The following is a 16,582-nucleotide window of genomic DNA, read 5'->3' on the forward strand; positions in this document are numbered from 1 at the left end:
CACAGAGGGAGGATTTGTCACAGGTGTTTGCTCTTCCTCTTCCTGTCCCTGTTGAGTCTCTTGATGTGTCTGCTTCTCCTTCAAATGTATCAAGGGTGGATCAGTCGTTCCACTCTCCCTGTCCCAGTACTCTACCTCCTCGTCCTATCCTTAATCCCAAAGTGTATCAAAGGCAAAGATCCAGAAATGTGTAGGTTGTTTCTCCTACAATACATGAGCCTCATACACTTCCAGTCACAGAAGAGACAACAGGTCCTGTTTCAACACCTTTGGAGTCATCCTTCCCTGACCTTGATATTCCCATTGCTGTTAGGAAAGAAAAACGGAAGTGCATTGCACACTGCATTTCCAAGCACCTTTCTTATAGATTGCTTTCACCTTCATACTTTGCCTATCTCTCTTCTGTTGCTTCTAACCCTATTCCCAGGTCTGTGTCAAAAGTTCTTAAGATTTCAGAATGGAGGGATGCTATGAGATCTGAAATCGATGCCCTACACAAGAATGACACATGGGAAGTGGTGGATTTGCCTGAAGGGAAGGATCCAGTCGGTTGCAAATGGGTCTTTACTATCAAATACCGAGCTGATGGCACCATTGAAAGGTACAAGGCCAGGCTGGTTGCAAAAGGCTATACACAGACATATGGGATTGATTATTTGGAGACATTTGCAACTGTTGCCAAGATGACATCTGTGAGGGTTCTTCTATCTTTAGCTGCTCACTTTGAGTGGCCCCTTTATCAATTGGATGTGAAGAATGCATTTCTGAATGGTGAATTACATGAGGAGGTTTATATGTCTCTTCCTCCCGGGATGTATGGAACTGATATGAAAGGGATGGTATGTAGGCTGAAGAAATCTCTTTATGGACTAAAACAGTCTCTTAGAGCATGGTTTGAGAGATTTAGAACAACACTTATTAACTTTGGTTATGTGCAGACACAGTCCGATCATACTCTTTTTGTGAAGAGGAGTGGACCTCTAGCAGTATACCTCATTGTGTATGTAGATGATATTGTAGTGACCGGTAATGATGTTTCAGGAATTCATGATCTAAAATATTTTCTCCATACAGAGTTTGAGATTAAAGATTTGGGGGAATTGAGATACTTTCTTGGCATAGAAGTGGCTTGATCCAAGGATGGAATTCTTATCTCCCAAAGGAAGTATGTTCTTGACTTTCTCTCTGAAACTGGAAAGATGGGTGTTAGATCAGTTGGTACTCCTATTGATATGAGTCATAAACTCTCAGCCTCAGATGGGACATTGTTAGAAGACAAAGGAATCTTTCAGACTTCTTGGGAAACTTTTGTACCTATGCATGACTCGGCCAGATATTGCATATGCAGTCAGTTGCATTAGCCAATTCATGCATGCTCCTTGAGACACTCATATGGCAGCAGCAGAGAGAATCCTATGTTATTTGAAGGGCTCCCCAGGAAAGGGTATTCTGTTTACCAAGCATGGTTATATGAAACTTGAAGCCTACATCGATGCTGGCTGGGCTGGAAACATTGATAACAGAAGATCTACTTCTGGGTATTGCAGCTTGGTGGCTGGTAATGTTGTTTCTTGGAGAAGCAAGAAACAATCGGTTGTTGCTTAGTCTTCCGCTGAAACAGAATACAGGGCCATGGCACATGGAGTTTTTGAATTATTATGGCTAAAATCATTGATGGAAGAACTTGGGGTTGAATATGACAAGCCAATGATGTTGTACTGTGATAATCAGGCTGCCATCAACATTGCTCACAACCTAGTGCAACATGATAGAACTAAGCATATTGAAGTTGATCGACACTTCATTAGGGAAATGGTCTCTTCGGGTGAAGTGTGTCTTCCTTTCATCACATCTGAAGGACAGTTGGCAGATTTTCTCACCAAAGGCATTCCCAAGGCAAAACTTCAGCATGATACCAACAAACTTGGCATGATTAACATCTATGCTCAGCTTGAGGGGGAGTGTAGAGAAGATGGGCCGAATGGCCCATAGGATGTTTATTCTTTCTTGTTATATATGTTTTTTTGTAATGGGCCTTATTCTGGGCCCATCCTGTCTATATTATGTTCTTTGTAAATTCTAGCCCAACTAAGGGCCTCCTTGTAATTATTCAAATCTATCTTAATAAAATAGTGTTAGGGTGCTGAGAGAGAGTTAGGTTTGAAACTCTCATTCTCAAACCCTCATTACCGAACTCTCAAGTTCTCCTCTCTTCAGTTTTCTTCAATGATAAAGTCCCCAAACATCAGTATGCACAATTTTGAAAGGAATACTACACCAGAAATACAGTTCTTTTTCTGTTTCTTTTATTCAAGTGTGTTCATCCTTCTTTTGGAAAAAGTTGTTTAAAATTGCCATATCATAACTCATAAGCTATTGAAAAATCTAATATTGTATCTCCTGATTCATTCCTCTCCCCAAATCTAAATCCTCAATGCACCATATTATATCCTACACTTTTTTCCTACATGCCCATTTAAGTCTCCTATAAAAATATTCTCTTCATTTGGAATTTCTTGGGTTAATTGTTCTAAGTTTTTACAAAAATTGTCTTTTAATGTTTTCTTCTAAACCCACTTGAGGTGCATAAGCACTAATTATGTTAATGATTTCCTCACCTAAAACAAGTCTAATTAAAATTATTTTATCCTAATTCTTTTAACATTTACAATTTCATTTTTTAAATCCTTATCTACTATTTTCGCTACACCATTTCTATTGTTTGCCTCTCTTATACCATAATTTGTATCCATCAATTTCTTTAGCTTTTTTACTCTTCTATTTAGTTTCTTGTAGGCATATAATATTAACTCTTGTCTTCTTCATAGTGTCTACCAATTCCATGGTTTCTTTTGTTAATGTTCCTTTGTTCCAAGTGGCTAAACGAAGTCGTGTTTTTTGGACTAGCCTTTACCCACCCCCATTTAGAAGGATGCAAGAACCCTTGCCTATTTGACACCACACTTGGGTGTTGCCGTGGTAGGTCACTTACACGGACCATCCTATCAAACCCTTGCCCACTTAAAACTATATTCGGTTTAGGGTGCAATGCATCGATTCTGGAGAATGCCTTAGCATACGCATGAAAAGACAAGTCAAGATCCATATTCATGAGGGTTTGACAAAAGTTTTAGTGCCAACTGCCAACTTGACGTAAGCCTCCTTTATTCAGGCTTGGGATCAGCAGTGTAAGACGAGCTTACACAGGTGTAGTTTTTTGAAGCTACTTAGTCTCATATGTTCTGTAGATATGTAACAAGGATGTATCACCTTTACAAGAAACATTTTTTGCATGATATGTATTTCATAATTAGAGATAAAGTAGACTAAGATGTGCATAGAAGACCATCAACAACAGCTGTAAGATTAAGTGATTTGTTACAGGTTGAAGGAGCTAGAATGGCAAGGAGTAGACCAAAATGGACATGGGTAGAAATAGTAAGAAATGATTTAAGTGCCAATAATTTAACAATGGATTCATGTAGCCAACCCCATATAGTTGTGATAAAGCTTGAATGATGATGATATATTTCATATTTAGATGTATGAGCTTGTTCTGTATCCACCATATATGATTATCTCGAGTCTAATTAGGTTTACAAAGTTTTCTTATTATAATATTGATTTGTTATTTGTAGTTTGTGAAATCATCTAGTCTTTGTTGTACTTTGTAAGTTTTGTTAATATTAGGGTACCTGTTTTAACTTAAGTGTTGTTTCTTGATGATTATTGAGTTTCTTGTTTTAATATATACAGGTATACTGTTGGGAAGATCACACCAGTCCCTAGGCGCGAAGTTCGCTCCTCTGACTTTGGACCTCGGGCTAGAATAAGAATGTATTTCCCAAGAAAGGGTTCCCAACTTACACCTCCACACTATTCTATTGGTTTCTATTGGAAAGATTATTGCCCAATGGTTTTCAGGTATCTATGAAGCATATGTAAAGCTTTCTCTATCTTCTATAAATTCAAACTTTTGTTTCTTAGTACATCTATTGATATTGTTGAGAGTCTATTTATTTTCAAATTAAGGGTTTGTTCTATATCTAGTATTCAGCACCAGATTGCACATACTGTGTGGGAGTCCTAAAAAGGTTGTATGTTAATTAAGTTTCCATATGTTCATGTTAACATCTTAGGTCATGCATCATTTGGAAAGCCAGAACAATCATATTAATGAAAAACTCTCTCTCTGTGTATCTATTAGAGAAAGATCAAGAGGAAGGGGATGGATTTATAAATAGACTTGGAGAAATCATATGAATCGGTCTTTTCTGGGCTTTGTAATTGGAAAGATGTCTGTTTGGGACAAAGTGGAGGGCCTGGATAAAAGCATGCTTGAGATTTTTTTTTTTTTTTATTTTTCAATCCTAATTAATGAGATGGTGGGCTTCTTCCTTGCAAGAGGGGATTAAGCAAAGTGATCCTTTATCTTCTCTGTTTATAGTAATTGTAGATGTCTTCAGGAGCAGATGGAGATGGGTTGCTTAGAGGATGAATAAGGGGAGAAGAGGTGGTGATCACTCATTTATAGTTTGTAGAAAATAGTTTTGTTTTATAAGAGGGGAGAGGAGAAACCTAGGAACAAAGAGACAATTATTTAATAGATGATGGTGTCAGAAATTGGAAGACGGTGATGAAAACTGTTGGTTCGAGTGGTTAAGTGTTGGTGGGCTTATTTATCTTTTTATGTTTAAGTTCTTTAGTCTGTTATGGGCCTTTAGTTATTGGGCCTAAACCTCTTTAATTTTATTATGCCTAAGTGTCTCACCACTAATCAAGGGCATTCTGGTCTATTCCTATAACATCTTATTGTGAATATATATAATAGCTTCTAGGTCTGGCTGAGAACATATTGCCACCCATTCACAAACTTCTTCTCTTCTTCTTCTTCTACTGCTGTATTTCAGTAAACATGGTATCAGAGCTTCATTCGGCCTGACTGATTACAGCTAGTTTCTTTCCTCTTTCCCTCTTCTCTCTTCTAGTTTTTCCTTTTCTCTTATCTCTGCTACTGTGAAGAAGCCCTAGGATTGGTCGTAGACTACAGAAAGGTTTGTGTCTAGGGTTCTCTTGGATGTAGGGCCCAAGGAGAGGTTTTCCCAACAATTTATGTCGGCTACTAGAGAGATCTGTGTAGAAGAGATCTAGGAAGGACTGAGTGGACAGTCCTAGTTGTTGTTTGGGAGTTAGAACAGATTGCAGGGGGTGGTCACAGCCCAGGTTTGACTTCCAGAAGTGGTGTTTTTGACCATAAAAGCTGCTCTCAGCCCAAAACTGTTACAGTGAGTGCTTCAGTCCATTGAGATTACATCTCCGGTAAGTCTGAAATCTTGTCCCTCTCATTGAGATTACAGCTGTGGTTATTGTAAGAGGAAGAATATGTCTTCAATATCAGGAGAAGTGTCCTCCAAGGACAATAGGACTAGTGGGAGGTCTTCAAACCTGGAAAACCCAAATCTGCATAGCTTGTAGATCACTAGTGTGTTGTTAGATGATTACAACTCTAGAGAATGGTCTTTTTCAACCAAGATTTTCATTACTTCCCGGGAATTTATGGGCTATGTAGATGGACAGAAGAACGAATCTAAAGAGGATGATGCTGATTACTCAACTTGGTGTAAGGAGAATGCTATTGTTATGTCCTAGCTGCTTGCCTCAATAACTCCAAGAGTAGCAAGGACTGTTCAACACTTCCCTACAGATTCTATGATTTGGGAGGTGTCTAAAACCTATAGATAGCGGAAAAACAATGCAAGAATTTATAGGCTAACTCAAGATATTGTTGTATTGAGACAAGGGGATATGTTTGTTGCAACTTACTTTGCAACTTTAGAAGGACTATGGGAAGAACTAGACCACCACCTTGTACTTTGTGAAAACCTTATTTAGTCCTAGGTTACAGTAGAGAAGAAGGAGAAGAAGAAGAAGAAGAAGAAGAGGAGAAGAAGGGTTGCCACTAGAGAAAATTCAGTCCTCTCTCTAGTCGACCCACTTGTATTTATCTCCAATAACATAGTTACAAGAAAGACCATATTGTCCCTCATAAGTGATGGGACACATAACTTAAATAAAACAAACATTTCACTCTCAAATAGGTAAACCCAAATGACCAAAATACCCCTGATTTGTGTACTCTAACACTCCCCCTCAAGCTGGAGAGTATATGTCATATAGTCCCAGCTTGTCACAAATATAATCTACTCTGCCCCTGAGACAATCCCTTTGTAAAGAAATCTGCCCACTGATTTCCTGAGCTCACATGAGATGTGGTTATCACTCCACTTATCACTTTCTCTCTCACAAAGTGACAATCGACCTCAATATGCTTGGTTCTCTCATGGAAGACTGGGTTGGAAGAGATGTGAACAACATCTTGGTTATTACAGTATAGTCTCATGGGTTTGTCAACCGAGAACCCCGTCTATTGTAGCACGTTCTTCAACCATACTAGTTCACATGTGGTATGAGCCATAGCTCTGTACTCAACTTCTACACTACTCCTTGCCACCACTGGTTGTTTCTTGATCTTCCAAGTTACAAGATTGCCACCAAGGAAGGTACAATACCCTGTAGTTGATCTCCTGTCTGATATAGAACCAGCCCAATCAACATCTGTATACCATACTATTTCATGAGTCCCTCCACTTTGGTATAGCAAACCACGACCTGGAGCACCCTTCAGATACCTAACAATCCTTAGAACTGCTTCCCAATGAGGAATCCAAGGATGTTGCATAAACTGACTCACCATACTCACAGCAAATGATATATCTGGTCGGGTAATAGTCAGATAATTCAACTTTCCCACCAACCTCCTGTATCTTCCAGGATCATCAAACTCTTCACCTGCATCAACACTCAACTTGACATTAAGTTCCATAAGAGTCTCTTTTGGTTTAGTACCTAACAGTCCTGTTTCTTCAAGTAGGTCAAGAACATATTTTCTTTGACATAAGTTAATTCCATGCCTTGACCTTGCAACTTCTATTTCCAGGAAGTACTTCAGCTTACCCAAATCTTTCGTATTGAAGTGGTCCTGTAGAAATTTCTTCAACCTGTCAATCCCGTTACTGTCACTCCCAGTTATGAAAATATCATCCACATACACCACTAGCAAGATTTTCCCATCTTTTGAGTCATGGCTGAACACAGAATGGTCTACCTGACATTGTTTCATCCCAAAGTCTTTCACTACTTCACTGAACCTGCCAAACTATGCGTGTGGAGATTGTTTCAGTCCATAAATTGCGGTTTTGAGTCTACAAACCTTACCATCCTCCCACTGAGCAACAAACCCTGGCGGTTACTCCATATACACTTCCTCAATGAGATCACCATGTAGGAAAGCATTTTTGATGTCAAGTTGCACAAGAGGCCAATCATACATAGCAGCTAATGAAATCAACATCCGAATTGAACCAATTTTAGCCATAGGAGAAAATGTCTCCATATAGTCCACACCATATAGCTGAGAATAGCCCTTGGCCACTAACCTAGCCTTCAGTCGCTCCACACTGCCATCTAGAAGATACTTTACTATGTAGACCCACTTACACCCAACAACATGCTTACCAAGAGGAAGAGCAGTGAGTTCCCACGTGTGATTGTGTTGTAGAGCAGAGAGTTCCTCTTCCATGGCTTGCCGCCACCTTGGGGAGGTAAGGGCTTCCTAGATAGTCTTGAGAATGGAAACAGATGATAGAAATGATATAAAGTTGCGATGAGAAACAGAAAGGTGAGCAGCTGAAACATAGTGTGAAATAGGATGAGAAGTACAAATGCGTTTACCTTTCCACAGGGCTATAGGAAGATCAAGGTCCAAGGGAGAAGAAGCAATGACAAGATCTGTCAAGGAGGGCTGAATTGGAGGAGGGGCCGATGCTCTTCTGTGAGTATACACTTGTTTGATTGGTGGCCTCTCAGTAGTAATTGGCATGCGAGGTGAATCTGCAACTGGAATGGGAACCACGGGAAGGGGATCCGCAATAAGGATGGGAAGAGGAACTACGGGGGAAGGAGAAGAAACCACAGTATCTGAGAGAAAAGGAACTGATTCAAAGAAGGTGACATCGGAGCACACAAATGACTTATGGAAGTTAGGGTTATAGCACTTATACCCTTTCTGAGTCCTTGAGTAGCCAAAGAAGATACACTTAGTAGCTCGTGCATCTAACTTGTCTAAATCAGGCCCTAAGTTTTGAACAAAACAAACACATCCAAAGACTCTTGGGGTGAGAGGAAATGGAGACAAGGTGTGAAACAACACCGAGAAGGGGGATTGACTTCCAAGGATGGACATGGGCATCCGATTGATGAGAAAATAGGATGTGAGGACAACATCACTCCAAAAATGGTTTGGGACATTCATATTAAGCATCAAAGACCGAGCAGTTTCAAGGAGATGTCGATTTTTCTGTTCAGCTACACCGTTCTGTTGTGGGCTGTAGGCACAAGAAGTTTGATGAATTATCCCATGGTGCTCTAAGTATTGTTGAAATGGTATTGAGGTGTACTCTTTGGCATTATCAGAGTGAAGAATTTTAATATGAACACTAAATTGGGTACGTATTTCAGCATAAAATTTTTGAAAAATAGAAAACAATTCACTGCGATCTTTCATAAGATAAATCCATGTCATCCTTGAAAAGTCATCACAAAAATTACAAAATACTTATAGCCATTGTATGACATCACTTTGGTCGGACCCCAGACATCAGAATGAACTAAAGAAAAAGGACTCAAGACATGACTATCAACTCTTGGACTAAAAGAGACTCTATGATGTTTCCGAAGCTGACATGACTCACAATCCAAAGATGAAAGATGACTCAAGGAAGGAATGAGCAACTTCATAGCCTTGAGAAAAGGATGACCAAGTCTGCAGTGCCATTGAAGAGGAGTAAGAGATGACTGGAAAGCTACTGGAGGGCCACCACCATCAAGGTAATACAATCCACCTACCTCATGCCCTCCACCAATCTTCATCCCCGTCTTGAGATCTTGAAACACACAAGCAGAGGGATAAAAGGTTATGGAACAATTAAGTGACTTGGTTAATCTACTAACAGACATAAGGTTAAAGGGGAACTTGGGGACATATAAAACAAATTGTAAAGACAAGGAAGATCGATCAACATCACCAACACCACAGATGGGAGATGTAGAACCATTAGCAAGAGTAACTATTTGAGATGTGGAGGACCGAGAAAGAGAAGAAAATACATTAGGAGTCCCAGGCATATGGTCCGAGGCTCCGGAGTCAATGATCCAGTGTGAAGGCTTGGAAGCCAAGCAAGCCATACTTGAATGGGAAAGGGTAGCTGTGTTTTGCTGAGAAGATGTTTGAAGGAACTGCTTATATACTGCATGGGGTACACTCACCATCTCCTTCCCAGAAACGCCAGTAGATGTGGAGGGGATCATGTCAGTTTGCTGACTTTCAGTAGCTGTACCACACTACCCTTAGTCACAACATGGTTAGCCCAAGTGTTGGGTGGACCATGTAAATCATAGCAGAAATTAACCGTGTGCCCCTCTAATCCATAGTATGTACACTTCCTTGGGGTATTACTTCTTCCTTTACCACGACCTCCGCCTGAGTCCCGACCTCCACTCTGGCCACCAGCACAGTTAAACATGGGACCAACATGGTTACCTGGAAGTCCACGATCACCACCACCACCTCTATTTCCACGGCCTCCTCCTCTAGTCACCACATAATCAGATCTGTCTGAGAGAGAAGAATGCTCTATAGACTCAATAGATTCCTCCTAAGACTGGCAAAAACTTCTTCAAGTGAGGTGAGGGAAGAGCAGACCCTCCCAGTATTTGTGCTCGGACCGGCTCATATTCAGCCTTCAAACCCACCAAAAACCTTGTTACATCAAGTTGCTCACGTTGTTGTTGCTGAATCTGAACATCCTGTGTCAGAGGATGATACACATTGAGCTCATTTTGGATATTCCTCGAACTTGCATAGTATTCCTCCAAGCTTTGACTGCCTTGCTTCAGATTGAAGTACTCTTGGTACAACTGATACACCCTAGTTGTATTGTCTTGCCCGGAATACAGTTTCTTAGCATGATCCCAGATTTCTTTAGATGTATCTAGGAACATAAAGTCACGCTAATTTTTGGTTCCATGCTATTTCACAGCCATGTCATTATTTGTGCATCTTCCTGTTCCCAGTCACTAAACCCTAGAGATTCAGAGGAGGGTTTCTCCTCTTTCACATGTTTTACTTTTTTCTTGCATTTTAAAAACACCTCCACGGATTTTGCCCACAGCACATAATTCTCACCATTTAACTTAATAGATGTCATTTGAACATTTAAGTAATCTGGAGAAATCATAACGCTTGTTTTATTGTCATTCCCATCTCCAATCAATGCCATCTTAACTAATTCACCTTACCTCACAAAGAAATCACTGCAATATGTAGAGTATTCACCTTCAAGTATTCAGCACTACCTCACGCACTTCCACAAAACTTATTTCACTTTCAGCACCACCAACTTCTTCAAATACACATTACACATCAAATACAAAAGCTGAAATCACTCAGTCATTAAATCAAACTCCTGTACTGCACACTGCAGAACCACTCACACACCAAATACAAGAGCTAAAATCACTCAGTCATTAAACCAAACACCTATATTACACACTGCAGAACCATTCACACATCAAATCCAAGGGCTGAAATCACTCAGCCATTAAACCAAACACTTACACTGCACTCTGCAGAACCAACTTGTACTCAGCTGAACACTGTTCACCCGAACCTGCTCTCTTTGTACCATCGTATAGAGAGCTTCCTACCAATCACAATAAACAGCCACTGCACCACAAACCAGAGGCATGAAGGCCTCCTATAGAGAAAAACAACCATTGCTTTTCAACCTTTCCCTTAATCTCCTAGTGGTTCTTGAGAAATCTGCAAAACCCTAGAGAGGAGGGCGATAAAAAAATTGGGTAAACCAGAATAAAAGAGCAAGACGAGAAGCCTAAGAAGGGTCAAAAAACAAGTGGAAATGTTGTCATAAGTAACAACGGTGAAAGCCTAAAGAACACACCTATAGTTGCACCTCCTCAAATGGGACAAACCACTAATTCCTTTACATCAGGGTCCTTTGATTTCACTATTGATGAGGTAGAAATCCTTAGCCGAGCCATGGCTCATCTAAGAAACAATTCCCTTGCTTCCACCTCTCTTGCCGAATCAGGTATTGTCTTTGTTCACAGTGTGACTAGTCCTATAGTGTTTAATTCTTGGATTATTGATTTCGGTGCTACTGACCATATGACACACGTCTTCTTTATTTTCCTCTTACCATTTGATGTTTGGCCAAGATAAGATGAGAGTTGCTGATGGTTCCCTCTCCACCATCTGTAGGAAAGTGGAGGTTAACTTAAGCAAGGATCTCTCTCTTAAATCAATTTTACATGTTCCCAATGTTGCTCCCAACCTCTTATCTATCTCTAAGCTTACCAAAAATTTAAACTATAGCATAACATTCTTTTTTTTTTATGTTGTAACTTAAGTAGGGGCATAAGGGTCCTTTCCCTTCTAATTATGGTCACCCTATATATATTAATATAAACTGGTATTGCCAGTACTGATGTTGACTCCAAATCTCTCTTCTCTTCTCTCTTCTATCCTCTCTTCCTCTTTTCTTCTCCTTCCTCTCTTCTCCTCTGTTCGGATGTTAATAACTGTAGAGAACACGGATGTGGGCCCCACTGCAGTGGTCCCCACTGTGTTCGTAGGACAACAGTGTAGTTATTTGTTTCAGTTATAGTAGTGTCAGTTTGAGTCAGTTTGTTAATTCAGTTGTTATTTATTTAAGTTTTTATTTACTTTATTTATTATGTAAGTACCAAGGGCAGATGAGTCCTTTCCATTATGTACTAAACATAACCTATAAATATTAAGAGAGTGGCGACAGCAGATCTGTTAGAATCTGTCCCTCCTTTCAACAACTTGTGTTCTCTTGCTTCTCTTCTATTCTCTCTCCTTTCTCTCACTTTCTCTTCTGTTTTGTAAACCTAAAACCTTTTAGGATTCAAGACTGATTACAATCTTGATCTTCTACTTGGTATCAGAGCCTATCTAGGGCTTCTCATGTGTGTCTAGTCCAGCCGACCACATGAGGACTAGCTAGGGCTAGAAGCTTTGAAAAAGTTTTTCGGTGGCTGAATCTTGGAGATTACCAGGAGAGGTTCGCAGCAGTTGAAGGCTTGCCGCGGCTTGCAGAGAGTTGGTAATCAGGAAGAGGCAGCGAAGGTTAGGGTTCAGGTAACCCTAGAAGACATTAAACCGAAGACAGGTAATCAGTAAGTTTTTTTTTTTTATTGAGTTTCAGAGACTACAACCAGCCGAGATAGGTTGGACCTATCTAGAAAGAGGTGCCGAACTGTGTTCAAGTTTGTTCTAGGGTTTGGCTTGCCGAACTGTGGTTAAGTTTGTCTCTAGGGTTTGACTGTTGGGCCGAACCCTCCTCTTCAAAGGTGATTAGTTTTTAGGGTTTCATATTGCCCTATGACAAGTCCCACTTGTGCGGACTACTTGGAGAATGCAACTGAGCACTTACTTCAAACTTACAGTTGAAACCCTATTTTTGCTCTCGCAGCAGTGGGCCCCACAGTAGTGATTTCAGAAAATAGCATCTCAGATTGATAGGTTGCCTGATAATGTGCATGCCGATTGATTTCAGATCAGATTTGAGTTGATTTCTTGCATATACTGTGATAGGCGATTGATTTCAGATAAGATTTGGGTTGGTTTCAGATTGGATCAGATCAGATTTCAGATCAGATCAGATTTGTGTTGGTTTCGGATCAGATTTCAGACTTACTTGCTTGACTCTGTTTTCTGGTATAATTGCTCTAACAGTTTGTAGCCACTGAATCTGGAGTTTAAGGGTCAGGGAGAAAGTAGTTTTGGAAACCACAGTTATGGTAATGTATCTGAAACCGGGTTTCAGATTACAACTATGAGATTTGATGGGTCAAATTATTTGGAGTGGGTGCAATCAGCCATGATGGCTATTGGAGGAAGGGGAAAACTGGGTTACCTCTTGGGAGATGTGAAAGAACCTTCCAAGGAGGACCCAACATTCACCAAGTGGGTTCAAGAGAACTATTTAGTTATGGCATGGCTGTGTAATTCTATGCAGCCACATATCAGCCGAAATTACTTGTGGGCCAAGACAGCCAAAGAGATATGGGATGTTGTGAAAGAAACCTATTCCCAACCCCTTAATGTTGCCAGAGCCTATGAACTGAAGTGTGAGGTGAACAGCCTTAAACAAGGAGAGAAGCCAGTTTCTGTCTAATTCTCTACCTTGAAATCCTTGTGGCATGAGATTGACCATCTAGAGACCCTTGAGTGGGAGAGTCCCAAAGATGCACAGACTCACAGAAAGCAAGCCGAGACGAATAGGGTATATGAGTTTCTGGCTGGTTTGAATTCAGAATATGACATTGTGCGACAACAGATATTGACAAGAGATAGTGCGACCCTCTCTCAAGCATACTCCCTGGTGCATAGTGAAGAGACCAGAAGGAAAGTCATGATGCAGCCTCAGCCCTCTTTCCCAGCCTTGACAGCTATTAAACCCAAGCCAGGGGGTGACTCAGAAAGGGACCGGATGAAGGAAGATAAAAGGGATCTGGTATGTGAACATTGCAAGAAACCCAAGCACACAGAAGATACTTGTTGGAAGCTACATCCTCACTTGGTCCCAGCAAAACTAAGAAATAAGAAGGGTAATGCTCATATGGCAGTGAACACTGATTCAACATCCTCATCAGGCACATCCCTAGAGACTTTAGCTGCCGTTCGGGCTGCCCTCATACAGTTGGAAAAGGAAGTTGGGAGTTCAGCTCAGCCATCTCAGTCACCATCAGCTCCTGCCACATCTGCATTTGCACATTCAGGTACTTGAGCCTCAGCTTACCATGCTTCAGCTCCAGGTAATATTGATCACTGTTGGGTAATAGATTCAGGTGCATCTGACCATATGACTAGCTTTCCATCTTTGTTCACTTCTTATCACTTGTCCTCTGGCCGAGATAGAGTATCCATTGCTGATGGCTCTCTTGTTCCCATTTCGGGCAAGGGGGACATTAAGCTATCGGATACTATCTCTTTATCTTCTGTCTTGCATGTTCCTAAGCTTGATACTAACCTGCTTTCAGTTAGTAGTATTACCAAACACATGAACTGTTCAGTAACCTTTTTCCCTGACCGATGTGTTTTTCAGGATTTGGAGACGAGGAAGGTGATTGAGACTGGCCGTGAGACGAACGTGATCTATCTGCTTGGAGAGAGTTCTCGTTGGGAGGAGTCAGTGGAAAAGAAGTCTTTTGTTTTCCAGTCTGTGAGTTCGGTTATGCTTTGGCATAACTGATTAGGTCATTTGTCTTTTAAGTCTTTGAAGAGTCTGTTTCCTACTTTATTTGAGTCTGTTGAGTTATCAAAGTTGAAGTGTTGATAGTTGTGAGTTTGCCAAACATTGTAGAACCTCTTATTCTTTAAGTAATAAAAGGAGTAATTCCTCTTTTGATATTGTGCATACTGATGTTTGGGGGCCATATCATATCTCTTCTATGGGTGGGTACAGATATTTTCTACTGTTTGTTGATGACCATACCCGGTTTTCTTGGGTCTATCTTATGCGTTCTCGGGATGAGGTTCCTGCTCTGACCCAAAACTTCCATCAGATGGTTCTCACTCAGTTTGGAACCAAAATCAAAGTCCTTAGATCTGATAATGCAAAGGAATACTTTGCTCAGCCATTGACCTCCTACCTTCTTAGCCATGGAGTTATTCACCAGAGCACTTGCCCTTATACACCACAGCAGAACGGCATTGCTGAAAGGAAGAATAGGCATATCTTGGAGGTGGTTAGAAGCATTATGTTTACCTCCAATGTACCTATTCGCTTCTGGGGTGATGCTATCCTCATGACAGTTTATCTCATTAATCGAGTTCCTTTCATGGTCCTTGATATGAGAACCCCCTTTTCCCTTCTATACCCAGACAAGGAGTTGTTCATTGTTCCCCTTAAAACCTTTGGTTGTACCTGTTTTGTTCAGCTTCTCGGGCCTCATCATTCCAAGTTTGAACCTAAGGCCTCCAAATGCATTTTCCTTGGTTATGCACAAACTCAAAAGGGTTATTGCTGCTACGATCCGGTTTCAGGAAAACGGTTTGTCTGCATGGATGTCACCTTCTTTGAGGAGACACCCTATTATCCTAGGGTTTCTCCTCAGGGGGAGAGCAGTGAGAGTGGGGTTGTTTTGAGTTTCCTTCCTCAGGGGGAGAGTAGTGAGAGTGGAAGTGGGGCTAGTAGAAGTGGGGTTGTTCCTTTACCTATTCCACTGGGTAATGAAGGTTGTAGTGGTGAGGGTGGTCAGAGGGAGCCGGAGTTGAGAGTCTATCACAGGCGATGCAGGCAGGTTGATCCTAGTCTTCAGCAGTCCCGGCCAGCTCCAGTTCCTTCTGCGGCTTCAGATCCAGAGCCTACTGAGATACCTCTCACTGTTGCCACTTCCCCTCCTGTGGATGACCTTGATCTCCCTATTGCCATTCGCAAAGGGAAACGACATTGCACCACTTCTACAGCTCACAGCATCTCACAATTCTTATCCTATGATCGTCTATCATCATCTTACCGGTCCTATCTCACTTCCATTGCCGATGTCCCTATTCCAAGAACAGTGCAAGAAGCCTTATCAGTTCCAGAATGGAAAGATGCAATGCAAGTCGAAATGGATACCCTGTTGAAGAATAATACTTGGGCACTGGTTGACCCACCAAAAGGAAAGAAACTGGTGGGATGCAGATGGGTGTTCACTGTGAAGCATAATGCTGATGGCTCTATTGAAAGGTACAAAGCCCGGCCGGTTGCAAAGGGGTTCACTCAGACTTATGGTATAGACTACTTGGAGACCTTTGCCCCGGTAGCCAAGATGACCACCATTCGAGTTTTGTTATCCCTTGTAGCAAATCATTCTTGGCCCTTGTTTCAGATGGATGTTAAAAATGCATTTCTGAATGGAGACTTACAAGAAGAGGTTTACATGCAGTTGCCTCCTGGATTCTATGATACAGAGACAGGTAAGAAGGTTTGCCGACTGAACAAGGCATTGTATGGTTTGAAGCAGTCACCTAGAGCCTGGTTTGATAGGTTCAGATTAGCCCTTGGAAGGTTTGGTTATGTACAGGCCCAGTCAGATCATACACTATTCATCAAGAGGGTGGAGTCCTCTCTGACACTACTAGCAGTATATGTTGATGATATTGTGGTGACAGGAAATGACAGTCATGAGATTGAGTCCCTCAAACAGCTCCTTCATCAAGAGTTTGAGGTGAAAGATCTTGGTGCACTACGGTACTTTTTGGGTATTGAGGTTGCTAGATCCAAGCAGGGGATTTTTATCTCTCAGAGAAAATATGTTCTAGATCTGTTGGCGGAAACTGGAAAGTTGGGTGTTAAGCCGGTTGATACACCCATCGAACAAAATCACAAGATTAGTGCAGAGGGTGGGGAGCCTCTTGAAGACAGAGTTA

At 41.1% G+C, this 16,582-nt stretch overlaps 1 protein-coding gene across 4 annotated transcripts in view; it reads left to right on the top strand.

The window, feature by feature from the left end:
* The window catches only part of LOC148852063 (phosphatidylinositol 4-phosphate 5-kinase 7-like), a 119,317-nt gene that overhangs the window by 20,859 nt on the left and 81,876 nt on the right, over nucleotides 1-16,582 (top strand). For all 4 annotated transcript variants that reach the window (XM_088943435.1, XM_088943437.1, XM_088943436.1 and 1 more), the window contains exon 4: nucleotides 3,757-3,924. In XM_088943435.1, the coding sequence (XP_088799561.1) occupies nucleotides 3,757-3,924 (168 nt within the window). The remainder of the gene's footprint in view (nucleotides 1-3,756; nucleotides 3,925-16,582) is intronic.

This window comes from Nelumbo lutea, chromosome 5 (assembly GCF_056320005.1).
Source record: "Nelumbo lutea isolate HS-2025 chromosome 5, American lotus-T2T, whole genome shotgun sequence".
NCBI lineage: Eukaryota > Viridiplantae > Streptophyta > Magnoliopsida > Proteales > Nelumbonaceae > Nelumbo > Nelumbo lutea.